Source organism: Tiliqua scincoides, chromosome 6 (assembly GCF_035046505.1).
Source record: "Tiliqua scincoides isolate rTilSci1 chromosome 6, rTilSci1.hap2, whole genome shotgun sequence".
In the NCBI taxonomy this organism is placed as follows: Eukaryota; Metazoa; Chordata; class Lepidosauria; order Squamata; family Scincidae; genus Tiliqua; species Tiliqua scincoides.
This window is the reverse complement of record NC_089826.1, coordinates 3,916,517-3,935,140: the sequence shown is the minus strand read 5'-3', so window position 1 is coordinate 3,935,140 and position 18,624 is coordinate 3,916,517. Positions and strand designations below refer to the sequence as shown.

Below are 18,624 nucleotides of genomic sequence, written 5' to 3'. Positions count from 1 at the left end.
AAAAGCTTCTATGGTCCTGCCACTGAGCCCAAAAGAGATTTTCAGTCTGCCGAACAAGAACCCACAGTCTTTTTCTTTGCAGTACTTTTTTCAGATACACTACAAGGAAGTTTAGAAATGGCAGAGTCTTCAAGAGCCATGAACCAGCCTGGGCCTGCACCCCATTTGAAGCGCATGATAGGGTAAGTCACAGGGGTTTGCGACAAGGCTGTGCTGCCATGGGCATCAGGGGGTCGTGGCACACAATGTGTGGCATGACTTTTACACCTGATGCAAATTTCAAATTCAATTGATTTGAAAATCTGACACATACAAGTAGATTTCAGAGATTTCATCTCAACATTACTTAAGGCAATAGCCAAATGCAAGAAAGTGAAGGGAAAGAGAAAATACTACAGTACTTAGTACTTAGGGGGTAAGGTATTTTTCATAATTTTTCATAATCTTGTTTCTGTTCAGAAACTGCATGCATCAGACAAATACAGAGAAGACCATTTTTGAGAAAGATCTGAATGCTCAACGAACTGGAGAAATGTGTACTCCAGGGACACAGGATTTGTCTACTGACTTGAAAGAGTGTCTGACAAATATTAGGTGGCACATTTTTCCAAGGCACGATCTTTCAGAGAAAAGTTAGCAGATGCTGTTTCTGTAAACTTAAGCAGAGATGCAGACTCAAAGCTGCTCTTTTCCAGTGTTCCTGCTTCTCTCCCCCATCCTGCAACTCCCCCCCCCATTTATTACATGAACACAACTGATAAACAGGAAAGCAATTTTCTCAAGTCAAGAGAAGACCAACTATTCTTTTAAAAAAAAGATTTAATATTTGAGGTCTGTGTTTTGGTGTTCTGCACAACTGAACTCTGTTGTGAAAATACACGTAGCCCTTCAGGTTCATACAAGATTCGGAAAAAGCAGCAAGGAAGACAGTTCTGAGACTCGGGCATCTGCCTGAGCACCCGCCTTCACGACAACCTTCCCTCACAGTTGAGTTAACAAAAACTGCTAAGCATCTATTTCAACAGCTGAGACACAGAGATTTTCAGTCCACAAATTTGCATATACAGATATATTTAGAGGTTATATTCACGGATTAATTTTAACTTAAAAAAAATATAAAAGCCCTTTGTCCTTCTCTGCACTGATTGATGAGATCATACAGATTCACTTTCTCTTATTCATCCAACAATCAAAGACAATTTACACATGTACACAGATGTTCCTTCTGCTGTAAAGAACTCCGCCAGCAACCTGGGCCCAGCCTCTTTACCAATCAGGACGAATTCAAAAGCTCCAGAAGAGCTCCAACAGCTCCAAAGTAACCCTATTTATGAATTTGAAAAAGGCAAATACAATTTATCAGACTTTGTGCCTAAACAGACTTGCTAGAAACAAAGATCAGCATATTAAACACTGGCAAGATTTCAAGTAGAAGTTCATTTGCTAGCTTTTCCTTTAAAAAAAACTCTCAAGTGGTGCATGCGAAGGTGACTACTAGAGGCAGGCAAAGATGTGCCCCTCTACCTGCTCCTGAGGACTGGAGAGTTACCCTGTCTGGTGCCCCCACCTCCCTATGTTCTGAGAAACTATATTCCTCACAGCACAACTAGTTGCAATAGGGGGAGGTGTCTTTACCTTCTTCGGGGGGTTCTGATTCACTATTTTAAGATTCTGCTTGTCTCCCTCTTCCCTAATTTCTTCAGATACATTTGCAGACTGTATCTCCTCTCCTCATCTGAAGGCTCAGAATTGCAATTAGCTGTCTGGAATCTTTGGGGAAATTTGAAATACTAAACCCAATTACCTTTTTAAAAAGTAACACAATGCATATTTTAAGGTGATTTAATCATCAAATTAAGCCACTACAAGGAAATAAAAATGGAAATAAAGATCCCTTGTCTTACTGCCACTGTCTGCCCCCACCCCACCCCTCAAATCAGATGGGAAGAGAGAAACAGGCTGGCACTGCAGCAGGACTCTACCTCATGCTCCAAGAAGAGGGCCTTCAGCTGCCCCTTTGACCAATAATCTAACGCATACGCCAGAAACTTCATTGAGATCGTATTGATACGCAAGAAATTTCCCACAAAAACCACTCGATTGATGTTCTGCAAGAAGGAAAAAGAGTATCAGAATCCTTACACTCAAATGAAGATGCTCTATAGTGCACAGTCCATCAGAGAAAGAGTCGTACCCCCAGTTCCCAGCTTTGTTAGCTCAGAGACACGAGCACATCCCAGAAAGACCAATTCCAAAGACCCAGAAATCAATAGGCAGCTTCCTAGTGGAGGAAGGTTTCCAATTTGGCTCCACCTCTTTCAAACCATGCCTGTCCACCCATCCCTTACCTCCTTTGGCTATTGTACAGCGTTAAACATCTACTAGAGGTGCAAGGTTCTGGCATGGAGGAGAACAGGCTTCGATGGGCAAATTATTGGTAGACAGTGGCATTAGGGAGGTTAAGGCACAGCTTCAATTCCTGAGTAAAAGGGACTAAGCAATGAGATGGGGCGATAAGGAGAGGAGAGCAATTTGAACCAAGCCTGCCATTTCTCATGTGCTACCTTCCAGCTAAGCTACTGTGTGGCACAGAAAAACATTCTGTTGATGCGTAAGAATCAGTAACAGAATATTGACATGTGAAGAAGGTCCTGAAAGGGTGATCACAGGAAGAGTAGCTGAAGTTTACATGCCATTTTCTAGATGACGGAGTTGGGTCCTGAAGGTTGGGTGTTATCACTTGATGCTTTAGATAAAAGCAGGTTTCCTGAGCAAAAGAGCAAACCAGAGGCCTATTCAGGTTGAATGGCTTAGAATTTTTCCAGCTAAAAAAAGATGGAATAAATGCAGCTGCCTGACAGGAAAACACAGATAGTGGTTTCTTGAACACTGGGACCACTAAGGGCCTTCTGGCATCTGGAACCAGGTTATGTTGAACAGAATGGTTCAGCCTCTCAGATTAGGCAACCAAAGAAAGCTGGATATGATCAGTACTTCTAAAATTGTAAGTTTATTAGAGTTTATGTCTAAAATGAGTTTTCTGCTATGATTTGTCAACACAAACATCTACAATCTGAAATCTATAGATTCTCGAAAGCAAAGGAGAATTTTTCCAACATTTCTTCTGTATTTAATTACTGCCTGTGTTCTTCAAAGGTTTTAGGCCTGAAACTCTTTCATCTCTGTGATGCCAGAAAAATATGTCTGTTTTCTTTTCTAATAGATCCCTGTGTGGATTTCTTTTATTCTTAGATGTTTCCCTTTTCCACTTTTTGCCAGTACAGCCCTTTATGTGTTTGGGACTGCAGAAGGAGACAGAAGGATGTGTTTGGGATTGCAGCTTGAAATTAATCTAAGCACGCTGTTAGCTTTAAGTAAACTAGGGCAGGAGGCATTCAGGTAGGCTTCTGCTCAATAAGAAGCTGTTGTGCTGCAATCTCTAGTTTGATTTGAATTTACTGCTTTTACCATTACACTGTGTTGAATCATTCCCCTCCTTCATCACATTCTGTTGGTTTCTTTGTCAATTCTTTTGTATTTAGCACCTGTATTTCCTCTATGACTACCTGAATCTTGTTAATCTTTTTTTTATAAATCAATTAATCATTTGATTCATTTCAGTAAAAGTTTTGGATCTGTGGTCTATTCTACTGGCTCAGATTTTGCCCACTTGGGAGATAAAGCAGAAACAGACTTTCAAGACTCTGGGGTCATCATACAAGTATAAATCGGTACTCACTGTAAGGCTTGCGGCAGACAACTAAAAATAGGTTAAAATCAGCAGCCGTTTTGGCTCCAACAGTGATCTTTACTCTTCCTCCTTGGGGTGACTCCTCCCGGAACATGACCTTTGTTTCTTGCTTTCCAATTAAACAGAGCTCTTCCCAAACACCTGATCTCCCGTATAAGCCAACGAGTCACAGCAGCAGGGGGGCACCCATGCCAGCCCTCTCATCGCTCAGTCACTGTTCAGGACAACTGTCTAACTGCACAAGGCTGCCCTGGGGCAATGAGATGAGCAGGCTCTGTTCTTTCATAGCCCTGTACAATGCTGCTTGACATGGATGCAACAAGGCAGCACTGTAAAGAAGCTGAAAGCACCAAGCTCAGGTAGCCCAGAATGCTATGCCGGACGTCGCGACTCCTGCCTGCGGACAAGTTACTTGCTGGCTGGCTCACGTCCTTCTTTGTTGAAGTCCTCAGCTTAGAACACCAGCAGCGTTCTCTCTGCTGCAGCAACAACTGCCCACCCAAACATCCCTTCTTTCACTCTCTCCTAAGTACCCTTAGAAAAGCAATTTGCAGTTCACAAATGAACAGGCAACAGTACGTAGTTTGGTCTGCATTTTCTTGAAACTATCCCACAACACACTCCTATTCTCAGTTCAACTTACAGCATTAAGAACAATGGAAAACAGCACAAAGACTTCTCTCCAACCTGTGCATTCGGTCCACCCCAACATGCTCAGGACTGCAGGATGCCTTTTCAGAAGGCACCTCTCTCCCTCTGCATCCGCAATTCCAGCAGGAACTCAATGTGGATGCAGGTTGAAAACCATGTGTGGTGCTCACTGAACTTGCAAATGCAGGCAGTGAACACAAACCTCTCTTTCCATACCTCATTAAGCGCACACATCCGTGCTATGGAGCCAATGTTATTGGTGATGGTGATCAGGGTTGCTCTGGCCAGGTCTTCCTTACTGGCTGACTCTCGTTTCTCCTTGCTCATCATGTTTCCAAAGCTGGAGAGCAAAGTTTGCAAAAAGGCACACAACTCATCTTTCAGGCCAAAAATGCCAAAGAACAGTTTTCAAGTAACTGACAGCACAGAGTGAGAGCAAAAATGGATTTGCAGAATTGTCAAGCTGGAAGGAGCCAACGGGCCACCAAGCCCAGCCTCATTACTGGGATACCAACCACATGCACCCAAGATGCTCATGGAGTAATGTCACACCACATGAGAAACAGAACCACATACTGCAGAAAAAAAAAGTACAAATCTGCAGGGCCACTGCCAACATGAACGGGGGGGGGGGAGTATCGCTTTCAAAGATCAAAAATCTAGCGTGCACACATACAAAAGCCAGCATGCTGCAAAAGTCAGTACTGGAACCATGACAGATTCAAATCGTCACTCAGTCACAAATCTCACTAGGTGACCTTAGACTAGTCACCCTCTCTTACAGCGCTACCTACCTCACTGGGCTAAAGCAAGGATAAAAATATGGGACCATATTATACAATATCCTGAGCGTGTTGGCGGAAGGACACAATAAAAATGTAGTTAATAAAAACATTCAGAGAGCCAACATGGGCATTTCTTCATACTACACAATATCCTGCCTCTGAAAACAGCCCCCTGCTGCCCAGGATGGGGCAGGGCAAGACAATCATGTGCGGCTTGTAACACACCACAGTCCTCCTTTTGGATGGCTTTTTTGGAGCCATCAAGGCAGCCTTCAGCATAACTTCAGGAAGACCAAAATGAGTTCAGAAGCTCCCTCTTTAGCCAGTACTGTTAATTACAAACAAGGAATGAGAGGCCCAGGGAGCTCAGCGAGTGGTCTTTCCAAGTGTTGGTATCCAAGACCCTGGAATTCAAACATGAATATTTATACACAAGAAGCAGGCACCCTATTATTCTCACCCTTGCAAGCCAAGAGTGCAACAGTACTGCTGTTACAACGTGAGCTAGTCCCACCCCAAGTCATTATCTGTGTCATACACTTGCCCCAAGACCAGCCCCATGTTTCCCAAGGCTGCAAGATATGGGCTCAGCAGGTCTTAAAGAAACATCTACTTAGGCCATCTACTGAGGAACAGGGAAATAAAACTTCTGCTAAGGAATTAGAAACAGAAATCTTTTACTTTGGAGGTTCTACTAAAATACTTGTTAATACACTACAAACAAAAGAAAAATATCAAGAGATCAGAATAATGCTAAATGCAGCCCATTATCATTATTAAAGCCAATCACACCCTGCTTTACCTCTGGTCACCAAAAGTGAACTGGGATGAGTCTTATGATATACTATACTGCCTAAAAAAGCTGGAAGGGGAGGCCTTACCTGGATGCTACAGTCCAGCCTGGAAGCCCAAATCTCTCATAGTCACCTCCATAAATATCTCGCACTAGTTTGTCCACTTTAGTGCTGTCTCCGTGGGATGCCATTTCAAGGGCTTCTTCAAAAGTAGAACAGCCAGTCAGAAGGCAGCAGAGACCAAAAAAGGTTCCTCCTCCAAGGCTAGCAGAAAGAAAGAAAAGGCAATACGTCTGCTGAATGAGGGTTAGAAGGAGGGGCAGGAAGAAGGGGGGGAGGGGAAAGAAGGCCTGCAACTTAGTCCTTGGGAAAACAGACAATAATAGGCTCATGGCCTGGATCCTGCTGGTGTGCACAGGTCTGCCCCAAACCAGCCTCACGTAGGGTGCATGGATATGTGTGGCAAAGCCTCCTAGTAATTTTCCATCTTAAGAACAGCTCAAGGGAGCAACTCCCACTCTTGGCCACTACATTATATGGCAACTACGCTGGAAGCAGGACATGCTCATGGCCATTTGACATCAGTTCTATTCAGTTATATTCTGTCACTCAGTCATGTATATAGGTTGCAAATAACTAAATCATCAAGGCTTGCTTATGGGATGTCAAAGTGTTATCTCACCTGGTCCCCGTCACCCGCTTGTAATTGTCTTCAGAATATACAGCCAAGATACTAACCCCTGAACCAATGTTCACCAAAAGGAGAGGGTAGGGATTCTCCAAGTTGAAGGGGAGCTTATGGCATTTTTCTGGATCTGTTGGGTTCTCAAAATAGTAGCACTCCGAGTGTCCGTTGAACCCAACCGAATCAATGTACAAAACTCCTTTAATAAGGCAATCAAGTTCATCCAATTTGCAGAGCTGGAGATCACTCACCTGTGTGGAGAAACAAGCTTTGAAGAAAGCAAGGTAGACATTTCTGCTTGGGTCTGAACAGCTGGAGACTGGGATCCAGCACTTTCCCTCCCTCTTATGCTCACCAGGGAGAGACACTGGCCTAGTGCAAGGGAACTCCTTTTGAGTTCCAAAATGAGGAATGCCAAATCCTGGAAGTTCACCAACATCTGCACTGGTGGAAACCATTTACTAAAAACTATGCCCATTTTCTAAATCAGGCATTCTGTACCACTTGCAACTAATGGAACATTAAGGCAGGAGAAGGAATGGGACTCTCGGAAGGAAGGTAGTCAGGAGGAAAAGGAATGGAAGAAGGGACTGCAATCTGCAGGAAGGCGATATTCATGGTTTTATGATGCTGCAGTAGCTGGGCTATCCTGCACTAAAGATGGGAGTAGTTGCTTCATGGCCACAGTTTAATGATGCATTATAATTTCAAGAGGGCTGAATTTTTGGCAGTTGAAAGGAGATGCACCCATCCCCTGGTAATGGGGACAGCATCCTAATACCCCTGATAAGTGGGTAAAGAGGCACTTTTTAAAGTGGTGCTCCTCTGATATTTAGCAGGGGGAGAGCATCTGTCCCTACTCACCCCAGCAGTGTTTTTCTAGCAGCTGCTTTGCTGGTGTTTCTTTTTAGATTGAAAGGACTTCTTGGACAGAGAACCATTTAGCTATTTGATCTCTGTTAACCACTTTGTGAACTTTTTAAAATATAAATATTCTTATCATTAGTTAATGATTTCAGGATGGTAGAGGAAGCCATGGTGAGGCCACCTACCAAATCCTTGTTATAGGGTAGGACCACCCATGCTTCTGTTTTCCCTAGGATTAATTAAGACAAGCCAAGCCAGTTTTGACAACAGTAGAATGTATGCACCTGCGGAGCAAATCTTTCAAGACTACTCAAGCAACAAAGCCAAGCTGCACCCAAACAAAGCAAAAAAACTCTCTAGTCAAATTGTTCTGGGTAAAAGTTCATGACAGGAGCCACATTCAGTGGTAGAATGCATACATTTTTTGCCTGAAGAACACCTGAGCCTCAATCCCAGGCACTGTCTCCTAGAAGGAATCTCAGGCAGCAAGGCTGAAAAAGACATTTGCCAGTATACAGTACTGGACTAGATGCACCAATGATCTGACTCAGTTTCATATTCACACAGAGCCAAAAGACACTGGTGGAGAAGAGAATGGAGTGAATCTATACTTTTCATTATCCTGTGCCAATTGTAGGAGTTTTGAGATGCTCATGAGAAAGAGGGAGGGGGCCTCACTAAGGCATGGTGTCTTGCTTTTCGCTAACAGTGCTTGCTGATATTTGGAGGACCAGAATGTGCCGTTGCATGACTGAGAACTGGGATTTACAGGAGCCTGGTGGACACCCCAGATTCTATCATTCACAGCAAGTAAACGGGCATGCAGTACACCAGGGTACCTTCATACTGAACAGAGTTGCCAGAACTGACACAGAGATGACACAAATGAACCCCTTTGCTATCCTTGCCCTCCCTCCAGTCTTTGGTTAGCCAAGAAAGCGCCTGAAGCCAGGTTCTGCATTTCACAAGTCTCTGAGCAGAAGCATTTCTTTCTCACACGCTCCCCAATGATAAATTCATTAAAAAGGCAGTTTTTACTAGCTCATTACACTAGACGCCTCATTCACAACAAAACAGATGTTCTATCAGCAAAGGCAAACATGCATTATGCTAAATGAAGACATGGCAATGACCAAGTTGTGAAAGCCTACATTATTGACTAGTATCTTGATTACCCAGTTTTTCTTGTGAGGTCCTATGTCATGATAAACAATGAGAATTTCAAGGTTTTACAACGAATAAGCATCTGTTCTACAGAGGTGCGGCCCAACTTCAGGCTGCTTTTAAGCTCAAATCAGAGAAACAAGCTGCCCCAGTGGTGCCACAACAGAGAGCTGTAGCAAGGATGGAAAAACAACACTCAGCTTCTATTTTGCAAGCATTAACAATGTGCTACTGCAGCTTAAGGGGATATAAGCCAAAAATTGCATACTGTGCGAAAGTCCTGCTCAAATTTATATGCTCCACCTCCTGTGGCACATAAGGTGGTGTGGAGGCTCGAGAAGTGCTTTTCGCTGCCCATCTGAATAAAAGCAGGCATGTCATGAGTAGGAAAGCGTATAAAGTGCAGATTGCCTTTACGTCCACACAGCGTAAGGTCCTTTAGCTCAAGGTGGACATCCCGAATGCCCGTCGATCCATAGGCAGTGTTGGAGGTCAGGTATTTCCGAATGCTTTTCAGATTCTCCACTTCCTCCTCCTCCTCTTCAGTGGTAATGTCTTTTGGTTCAAAATAAACAAGCTTGACCAAGGTCCCTCCGATATCCAAGCCAAACCAAGGAAAGGCTAGAATGGGGGTGGGAAGAGAGAAAGGAAAGATGTTATTTCAAATAAGGTCAATACTAGCTACTAACTGCCTGCCTAAAAGAGCCCTGTCCCTAAACACTGGCTGAACTGTTGTGATGCCATAGAATGTTCACAAACATCCTATGACTTCAGGTGTCTGCATTAACAGTTAGAACCTTGACAAAACCATGCAATTTCTGCAAGGGGAGTAAAAGAGCAGTCTAGAAATTCCAACACAAAAGGATAAGAAAAAGGGAGTGCTGGGGGAACAGGTCAAGGAATGGGAAGCTACATGAAAAGAAGGGCTAGAAAAGAAGAAAGCTTGTAGTCAGGGTGGAGTCACCAAACATGCCTAACAAAAAAAAAAAACCCAGTTTAATCATTTTGTCTAAAAAAGAGAACGCAACAATTGTATTTGTTTAGCCAAACAGGGTAACTATCTCGAGTATATTTCATTGTTAAACATGGTACACTGAGGGCCCAATCCTATCCAACTTTTCAGCACTGATGCAGCCACAATGCAACCCCTCGGTAAGGGAACAAACCCCCCCCTTACTTTGAAGAGTCCTCTATGTCTGTCCTCCCTCAGCAGAATGCAGCCCTGTTGGCACAGCTTTATCAGAGATAGAAAGTTGGATATGATTGGGCCCTAATTCTGCTATAATGTGCGTAGGCAAAAAATAATAATTTGCAGGTGTTGGCTTTTTTTTACAATTGGATCCCATCTTAAGACATGCCCAAGTCCATCCATGGAGTCCCATTAAAATAAGTGGCACTGCTAAGGATATAACTGTTAACTTTTGCATATTACCCACTCAAGACTAAAGACCCAGCAGTAACTAGATGATCCATTAACCCAGGCTGAAAAAGACAGCAAGTGACTTCGCCATGGTTTCATCTAGCAAGATCAGACCCTAAAGTGAGTTCAGGGAACATTATCCCAGTGCAACTGCTCATGTAAAAACATTTGTCCTACCTTCTTATGTCCAAAGCAGCTCATGTCCACCACAGGCACATATTAATGGGGTTGTTAAAAACTACTTTTTGTAATCCTAGCACATTCACCTTGATATATTAAGAGATATTAAGGTGGATGCTTGTTAGAAGTCTTATGAGCATTCATAATTTTCCTCCTAAACAGTAGTTCACAAGCGAACAGTAGTTCACTTACTTGAAGTGAGGGATAGCAAGGAGCAAGATGTCATCGCCCTCTCCCTCCCACACACACACACCAATGCTGTTCAAGAAAAAAAAAACCCGAGAGGCTTTAAAAACAGGACACTATCCCTACCTGAGTCACGTGTACAGGTGTGCCCCCCATATCCACAGATCTAGTATCCATGGTTCAAAAATCCTCCCTCATGCAAATCACTTATCTGCTTGCAACTGCAGTCTTGTCTCACTGCCTCTTTGAAACTGCAAAATGGAAGCAGGAAACACTCATAGGAAGTGTGGCAGAGAGCTGAAAATAACACAACACTGAACTTATGGTAAGCATCACGTTCTTTTCAGACCTCTGCCTTACTTCCTGTGTTTCATGATTTCATTTTGCAGTTAGTAAAGGGCCAGCGAGACCCAGGAACAGCCATAGAAAGGCTGCAGTCACAAGCAGATAAGATTTGTGAACCACTTTTATAGGGTTCCCTTTTATCCATGGTTTCTGTATGGGGAAAACATACCCCCCCACACAGGCATGGGGGGCACCAGTACTTTCTTAGCGGAAGGCACGACTTTCAGCCATGGCACTGCTTTTTCTAGATCCAGTTACTTCACACAAATACACATCCTAAAAGTTGGTCTCTACTGGGAGATCATAATTCATCATAAGAACATAAGAACAGCCCCACTGGATCAGGCCATAGGCCCATCTAGTCCAGCTTCCTGTATCTCACAGCGGCCCACCAAATGCCCCAGGGAGCACACAAGACAACAAGAGACCTCATCCTGGTGCCCTCCTTTGCATCTGGCATTCTGACATAGCCCATTTCTAGAATCAGGAGGTTGTACATGCACATCATGGCTTGTAACCCATAATGGATTTTTCCTCCAGAAACTTGTCCAATCCCCTTTTAAAGGCGTCCAGGCCAGACGCCATCACGACATAATGTGGCAAGGAGTTCCACAGACCAACCACACGCTGAGTGAAGAAATATTTTCTTTTGTCTGTTCTAACTCTCCCAACACTCAATTGTAGTGGATGTCCCCTGGTTCTGGTGTTATGTGAGTGTAAAGAGCATCTCTCTATCCACTCTATCCTTCCCATGCATGATTTTGTATGTCTCAATCATGTCCCCCCTCTTCCTTTCCAATCCACCTCTATCACAATCACACACGTGGTTACAGAGTTGTGGCTTCCAGGCAGGTATGAATTCCACCAACACCCAGCTATACCCTCTGGATTGCTAAGTGTCTTGGAAAATCTTATATCCCCACAACTTAAAAACTAGAAAGCAAAATGCGAAATTTACTAGAATATCTTCCGATATCATATAAGTGTGATCTTATCCCACAGACATCACAAACTGAAGTTTCTAGTCTTCTTCTGAAAGTGCACTGGAGATGCAGAACATGCTTCCCACTTGTACAATTAATGTTCAAGTAGACTGTATCAGTTCAGAAAGATTTATGTTTAAAAAAGATTTATGCAGACGAGGCACAGCCCTGAGAGATGGACAAGACAGGAGCTAAACCAAATATGTAAATTGGCCTGTGGATGCAAATACCTCCACAGTTTTTGTGGAGTATACAGTATACAATCTCTTCAGTATACAATCTCTTCAGTGCCTTCACGTTTCTAAATTACCAACCAGTCATGGTCTCTGCAGTAAACATCCCTTTCTGCTTTCTTCAGTGAATTAAGCATAATTTGCATCTGTACAACAAAAACAACCTTCCTGTCATTGCCACTTCCTCCAAACTCCATTCCTCATTCTTTTTTCTAAAGATAGTTCCTCTTCCAAAGGAGCTTACAATCCATACAAGTCGGGCAGCCCAATCCTATGGTTCCCAGTTCTCAGAGGATTAGCAGCACCAAAATGGCAACTGCTATTATCTGAAGCCGAACTGCTCAAGGGAAAGGGACTTTCATACCCTTCCCCCAAAGAAAGCCTCAGGCCCTGCAATGGGGTTCTCAAGTCTGCACCAGCTATTTTGCTTGCAGACTTGAGAACTTCCTTAAGTTGGGCTTTTCAGCACAACACAGATGATAGGGTCCTGCAGAGGAGGACTACACTAGTCCCACACCCCTCTCAGGTCATTTCCCTTTCAGCACCAGGTGAAGGTCCTTTTGGCTTTCACAGGCTTCAAATCCATGACAAAAATGTTATTTTCCCCATTCTTTACCACCGTTTATGTTCTGCATCATTTTTTTGCATGCATTTTGAATTATGTTTTTGTCTTTAACATATGATCTCCAGAATGTTTATACTGAAGAGTATGCATATACAGTGGGCCCTCCTTAGAACCTCCTCAGAACCTGCTGACTTGAGCATCCTTAATGCCAAGCCTGTGCCACAAAGGGCCGCCCAGACACAACCAGAAGCCACTTCTGGTTCGCGCCAGTGTTCTGAGGTGCAGGAAGGCAGTGTATGGCCCTGTGGGTTCCATTATCTGCAGGGAGTCCTGGAATGAATCCCCTGCCAGTGGCATAGCTAGGGAGGGTGCAAAGCACCAAATTTTGCCAGTGCCTGAAGGCACTAAGTAGCCCCTCCCCCTCAGAGCCAATCTGGGCAGTGGGAGCAAAACAGAGTTACTCACCTCCCTGCTTCTCTGCATTTGCCTCCATTTTGCTCCCACTGCCCGGAATGGCTCTGAAGGGGAGAAGAACTGCTTGCATGGCACATTCAGGCATCAGCAAAACTTAGACCTTTGCATCCCCTCTAGCTACACCACCGATCCCTGCGAATACTGAGATGCCCACTGTATTCATTAAGCAAAACAGATAAGTCACATTTAATGTAAAATATAACTGGGGAACCCACAAGGAGCAGATGAAATTGTCAATTTGCTCCTAAGATACATACCTGAGAATCTCATAGCTTTGGTCAGTGGTGCAATCAGTTCAAAGCACTACGTTTTGCAGGGAGACTCACTGCTGTGTGAAAGTGGCCCCTCCCCCTCGGAGCCATTCTGGGAGAATGGAGGCATATGCCTGGAATGGCTCTGAAGGGGAGGGCCTTGCATGGCCACTTGCATGGTGTAGTGAGGCTTCCTGCAAAACTTAGTGCCTTACACCCCCTCCAGCTATGCCACTGGCTTTTCTGTCCCTTTGGAAGCAAGCAAGCCAGCCTACTTGGGTCTCTTCTGAGCTCCAACCGCTCCCTGAAAAACCATCCTGTGCATGCTTACGCAGAAGTCCCATTGTGTTCAATGGGGCTTCCTCCGGAGGAAGTGAGTAAGGTTACCATTCTATCTGCACTACCCTAAGGCTGCCATCCAACCCAAACTTACAGGTAGTCAGGCCCACTGAATATGACTTACAGTCCAAGCCTATGCATGTCTACTCAGAAGTAAGTCCCATGCTAGTCAATGGGGCTTACTCCCAGGCAAGTGTGGACAGGCTTGCAACCTGAGTGGCCATACACTCAGCCAATCAGCGCCTCCGAGGCAAACAGCCAATCCCGACGCAGGAGGCGGCAGTGGGCGGAGCCACGGGCCACTCAGGCTGCGGCCGGAGACGGGCAGAGGCCGCCTGTGACGTAGCACGCGCGGCCACGCCCACCCCTCAGGCGCCCCCCGGCGGCCACTCACGAGGGCGGCTCCTGCGCTGGGCGTCGGGGCGCGGGCGGGGGGCGAGGCCGGCGCGCTCCCGCTCGCGGCCCGCCCCTGTCTCCGCCCGCCCGGGCCCGCCGCGCCGCCGCCCACTCGGGGCCCCCGAGGCGGACGCGCGCCGCAGCCGTGGCTCGGCCTCCGCGACGACGCTGTCCGTGGCGGTGGGCGGGGGCGCCGCCGCCTCAGCGCCGTCCACGACGCTTCCATTCCGCTCTGGCTCCATCCGCAGCGCGGCCCGGCCCCATCCGCCGCGGCGACAGCAGCCTGAGCGGGCACCGCGCCTGCGCAGAGCGGGCCTTCGCGCCCTCCCTCTCTGTGCCTCCGCCATGAGGGGGAGCGCGACTGCTGAGGCGCCGGCCAATCACCGCCTCCGACGCCTGGAGCGACACGTCCACTGGCCAATAGGAGCGGGGGAAAGCGCCAAGGGGTGGGAACAGAGACCGGTCCTCCCAATGCGCTTCGTTCACTGCGGGAGATTGACAGCTGCAACCACAAAGCGTGACTCTGAGGCGCTGGCCAATCACAGCGTCTGGCGTCTGGAGCGACACGTCGACTGGCCAATAGGAGCGGGGGAAGCTCTGGGGGGCGGGAATAGAGATCTATCCTTCCAATCGGCTTCGCTACTCCGGGAGATTGACAACAGCAATCACAAAAAAACACCAATAGGGCGGGACTTCTCGCAAAAGTGTTTGTGGCGGTGGGAGGTGCGAAAAAATTCAGGCCAATCGCCTTCCCCGACACGGAAAGCGACAGGGGAGTAGACCAATGAGGTGGACATAATTTGGGCTAGAGGGCGGAGCCAGTGGAATGCTTGGCATGCCAAGTATCCATGACTACCAGGCAAGGGCAGTGTATGGTGGCTCCCCCAAGGCATGATTGAGACACACAAAGTGATGCTGGGTGGAGGGAGGGATGCTCTTTTCCTTCTCAGTGCATTCATGCAATGGAGTGTCTATGGAACTCCCTGCCACAGGATAATGTCACAGATGAGAGTGGATGAAAGAATGCTCCTTCCCCTCCACTCAGCACCAGAGCCAGGGCACATCTGTTCCCATGAGTGGCTGGAGAGTCAGGACAGACCACAGAACACATTTCTGTGCCCAGCATGTGGCTGGTCTATGGAACTCCCTGCCACAGGAAGTGGTGACGGCGTCTGGCCTAGCCGCCTTTCCAAGGGGATCAGACTGATTAATGGAGGAAAGTCCATCACAGGTGACAAGCCATGCTGGGTACGTGCAGCCTCCTGGTTGTAGAAGGCTTCTCAGAAGGCAACATACAAGGGAGGGCACCAGGCTGCAAGTCTCTGGTTGTCTTGTGTGCTCCTGAGGCATCTGGCGGTCCACTGTGGGATACAGGAAACTGAACCAGATGGGCCTTTAGCCTGAGGCAGCAGGACTGTTTACTTACACACACAAACCCCGTTATAGTATAGCACTTCATATACAATAATACCCCAACCTGTGCAGGGGGATCCAGGCATCAGTATGAACATAACAGCCCCACTGGATCAGGCCATAGGCCCATCCAGCCCAGCTTCCTGTATCTCACAGTGGCCCACCAAATGCCTCAGAGAGCACACAAGACAGCAAGGGACCTGCATCCTGGTGCCCTCCCTGCTTCTGGCAATCTGACATAACATGACCCTTCTGTTGTGACAAATCACATTTCCTCAGCAACAAACTGCAACTTTTTCTTGCTGTAAAAATGGGACATAAAGCTGCCATTATAAGTGATACATGGACTACATAATTCTCCATCTCATGGGCATGCACTGGATAGTACCCATGACGTCACCAGAATCCTAATAACTTCTTAAAGCAGGGGTCTCCAAACCCCAGCCTCTTGTCCCCTGAAAGCCTCTGGCCCACCCGGCTGAACATTACCAGAGCTGTGCTCTGATTGCACCTGGAGGGTGTTCTGAGGGCTGGAGAGGCTGAGTGAATGAGCCCACTCATTCATTTATTCATTCATCTAAGTTCCATCTCTAATTTATTTAAATGTTATATTTAAATTTTTTTCTGACCCTCAGCACTGCTCCAGATATTTCATGTGGCCCTCTGGCCAAAACTTTTGGAGACCCCTCTCTTAAAGTATTATCATTAAGTGTTTAGTGACTGTGTTTTTCTCTGCTGTGGTACACAAACACAGGAGTGTAAAAATTCTTAAAGCTATCCCAGTTGCTTGCTTTTATCAGTACCTTTTCACTGTCAGGAAGATCAAAAAAGTTGGCAGTCATCTATGCTTCTGTCCAGCACAGTAGTTTGCTTCTTCTCTGTAAAAACAAGTGCTCATGAGTGACTTTCACATCCTCTTCTGGGAAAGCTCTGCAGCGAATCATTTTCTCCCTTATGTATCCTGTCTGGTAGTCACTGGAAAAATCACTCTTGCAGAATTGTGCAAAGTTTTTTAAAAACATGGCAAAAAACTCAAAAACATAGTTTGGGATGTGCTTTGCAGATCTGTATAGATAAGTTTGAAAATGTGAACATGTAAAGTGTTAAAAAAATGAAAATGAAATAAATGTATGGGAAGGGGCACAATGTACCCTGTCTCTCCCTGTGCTGTTTATTGCTTATTTTAAGGATATACTACCTTTTTAAAAGCCTCATAAGGCTAACAAAATAACAGACCAATAAAACACAAACCAATCAATGTTAACATCAGAGCCTCAAGAGTTATAAAAGGCAAGGAAAATGGAGAACCAGATTTTATCATTGCTGTGGTCCTGTGCCTCAGTGACTCTACACAGCAAAATTTACCTTTACCTTTACTCCCCTGTTACTTATCTTCATACCAGGAAAGGCTTCATGGGTTTAATTTCTGCACATCAGAATGCAGGGTTCATATATATACGCAATGCGGCATCTGGTGATCTTGGTACAAATTGTAGATTTGTTTTAACAGCCCTGAACTGGCCTTTCAGAGGCTTTTATATTCTGAGACACTGACAAAAGACACAAGAGGAGAACAGCTGAAAACAGATTTTCTAAGCCCACATGATTGCTTTTTTCTACATGTTTGCCCAAGGCGGTACAGCAAAATTCAGCACTGAACAGCAGCAAACTGACATTCTGGACCACAGCCCTGAAAAAGCTGAAGACTATCTTAGCCTCCATTGATGCAGTTAACCTACTGACCCACTTACATAGATTACCAGGCATCATCACAACATGAACTGAAACCTGCTGACTTGCTGCTGTCCTTCCCTCCCTCCCTCCCTCCCTCCTCAGTATCTCCATATCACAGTTTATTTGAGCTCAATTCTGTTTTAGAAATTAGCATAGTTCATGCTTCTGGGGCTTTGGTGGAATGCTAGTAAGGCCATCCCCTGAGGGCTGGGGATTAGAATAGGCCCTCAGTTTGGCTGTACTTGTCCTAAGAGGCGACTAAACAGCCACCGGGTAGATGGGACTCCTCAGCCTGGGAAGGCAGCTCATCTGAGAGAAGGAAAGCTCTGATCCCAAACCTTCACTGCCTTATGGCTACATCCAGTTATGGAAAAAGCTTCAGGAGTCAACCTCGAGGCAAAATCAGGAGCCGGAGTCCCCGAGGCAGTTCGTGGCTGAACACAGTCACATTCTGGCAACTCCTGCGACATTGCTGGAACCAACCATATTGGCCTCTGCCTTTCCATTGGACCATTTCAGCGACATGGAGAGGGGGAATTTGCTGCATGGGTAACAGCCTATCCTCTGTACCTACTTTACCCAGGCTTCACGCACTGGAGAGGACACTCTGTTCTAGAACCACCATTCAGAGCGTGACACCATAGTCTTCCGAGACTGAAGGATGCCAACAAGAAGTAAGGCCAACAGTACCAAGCAATTGTGTAGCTAGAAGGTGTGCAAAGCACTAAGTTTTGCAGGGGCCTTACCGCAGCATGCAAGGGGCCCCTCCCCTCAGAGCCAGGCTGCCTCCATTTTGCTCCCACCACCTGGAATGGCTCCAAAGGGGGCCACTTGCACACTGTGCCTGCAAAACTTAGGGCTTTGCACCCCCTCTAGCTATGCCAGTGGTGCCAAGCTGCTTTTAATAACTTGCGTTTTGATTTTATACAAGTATTATTTAAAAATTGTTGTTACCTGCCTTGAATTTTTTTTTTTTTAGAAAGGTGGGATATAAATGTTTTAAATCAAGATCCACCGCATTTGGGGGCTTTGCATTTGCACCCCCTCTAGCTATGCCCCTGGATGGAAACACAACTCTGCAGATGTCAGAAGGGAAAGACAGCACACCCCCCACCTGCTGTTTCTTCCCCTGCAGATTGCCCCTTCTCAGAGCCACTTGGCAGCAACCAGGGTTTCCAAGAGTGCATGGTACAACTTAAACAAGGGCCAACACACCAGGCAATTTTGTCCATATTGAAAAGGTTTATTAATGCAAGATTCCTGAACCAAGAAGCTTCAAAGCAAACATATGTATTCCCAGTTGCAAAACAAAGCCCATAAGCTAATCTTGTAGCAGGAAAAATACAGCTGGGAAATGTTTTCGGTTCCTAAGAAGCAGGTAGAAATTTTTCTGGTAACATTTAAGAAG

At 45.8% G+C, this 18,624-nt stretch overlaps 1 protein-coding gene across 2 annotated transcripts; it reads right to left on the bottom strand.

The window, feature by feature from the left end:
• Window positions 1-801: 801 nt before the first annotated feature.
• PANK2 (pantothenate kinase 2) lies at window positions 802-13,693 on the bottom strand. Of its 2 annotated transcripts, XM_066632151.1 has the most exons (7): window positions 13,666-13,693; window positions 8,966-9,318; window positions 6,664-6,917; window positions 6,069-6,245; window positions 4,619-4,742; window positions 1,983-2,108; window positions 802-1,324 (listed from the first exon to the last, which is right to left on the bottom strand). In XM_066632151.1, the coding sequence occupies exons 1-7, from the start codon at window positions 13,676-13,678 to the stop codon at window positions 1,274-1,276; spliced, it is 1,098 nt and encodes a 365-aa protein (XP_066488248.1). In that variant the 5' UTR covers window positions 13,679-13,693; the 3' UTR covers window positions 802-1,273. The 2 variants fall into 2 exon arrangements, with proteins under 2 accessions (XP_066488248.1, XP_066488249.1); XM_066632152.1 differs by lacking the exons at window positions 8,966-9,318; window positions 13,666-13,693 and having other exon boundaries at window positions 6,720-6,807.
• Between the last annotated feature and the right edge of the window lie 4,931 nt (window positions 13,694-18,624).

Bases quoted from the DNA above. Each gene is read 5' to 3' on its own strand.
- PANK2 (XM_066632151.1), bottom strand. The intron at 6,246-6,663 runs GTGAGATAACAC...TCTTTCTGCTAG, and splicing joins AAGCGGGTGACGGGGACCAG to CCTTGGAGGAGGAACCTTTT. The intron at 1,325-1,982 runs GTAGAGTCCTGC...ATTCATAAATAG, and splicing joins CCCTCTTCTTGGAGCATGAG to GGTTACTTTGGAGCTGTTGG.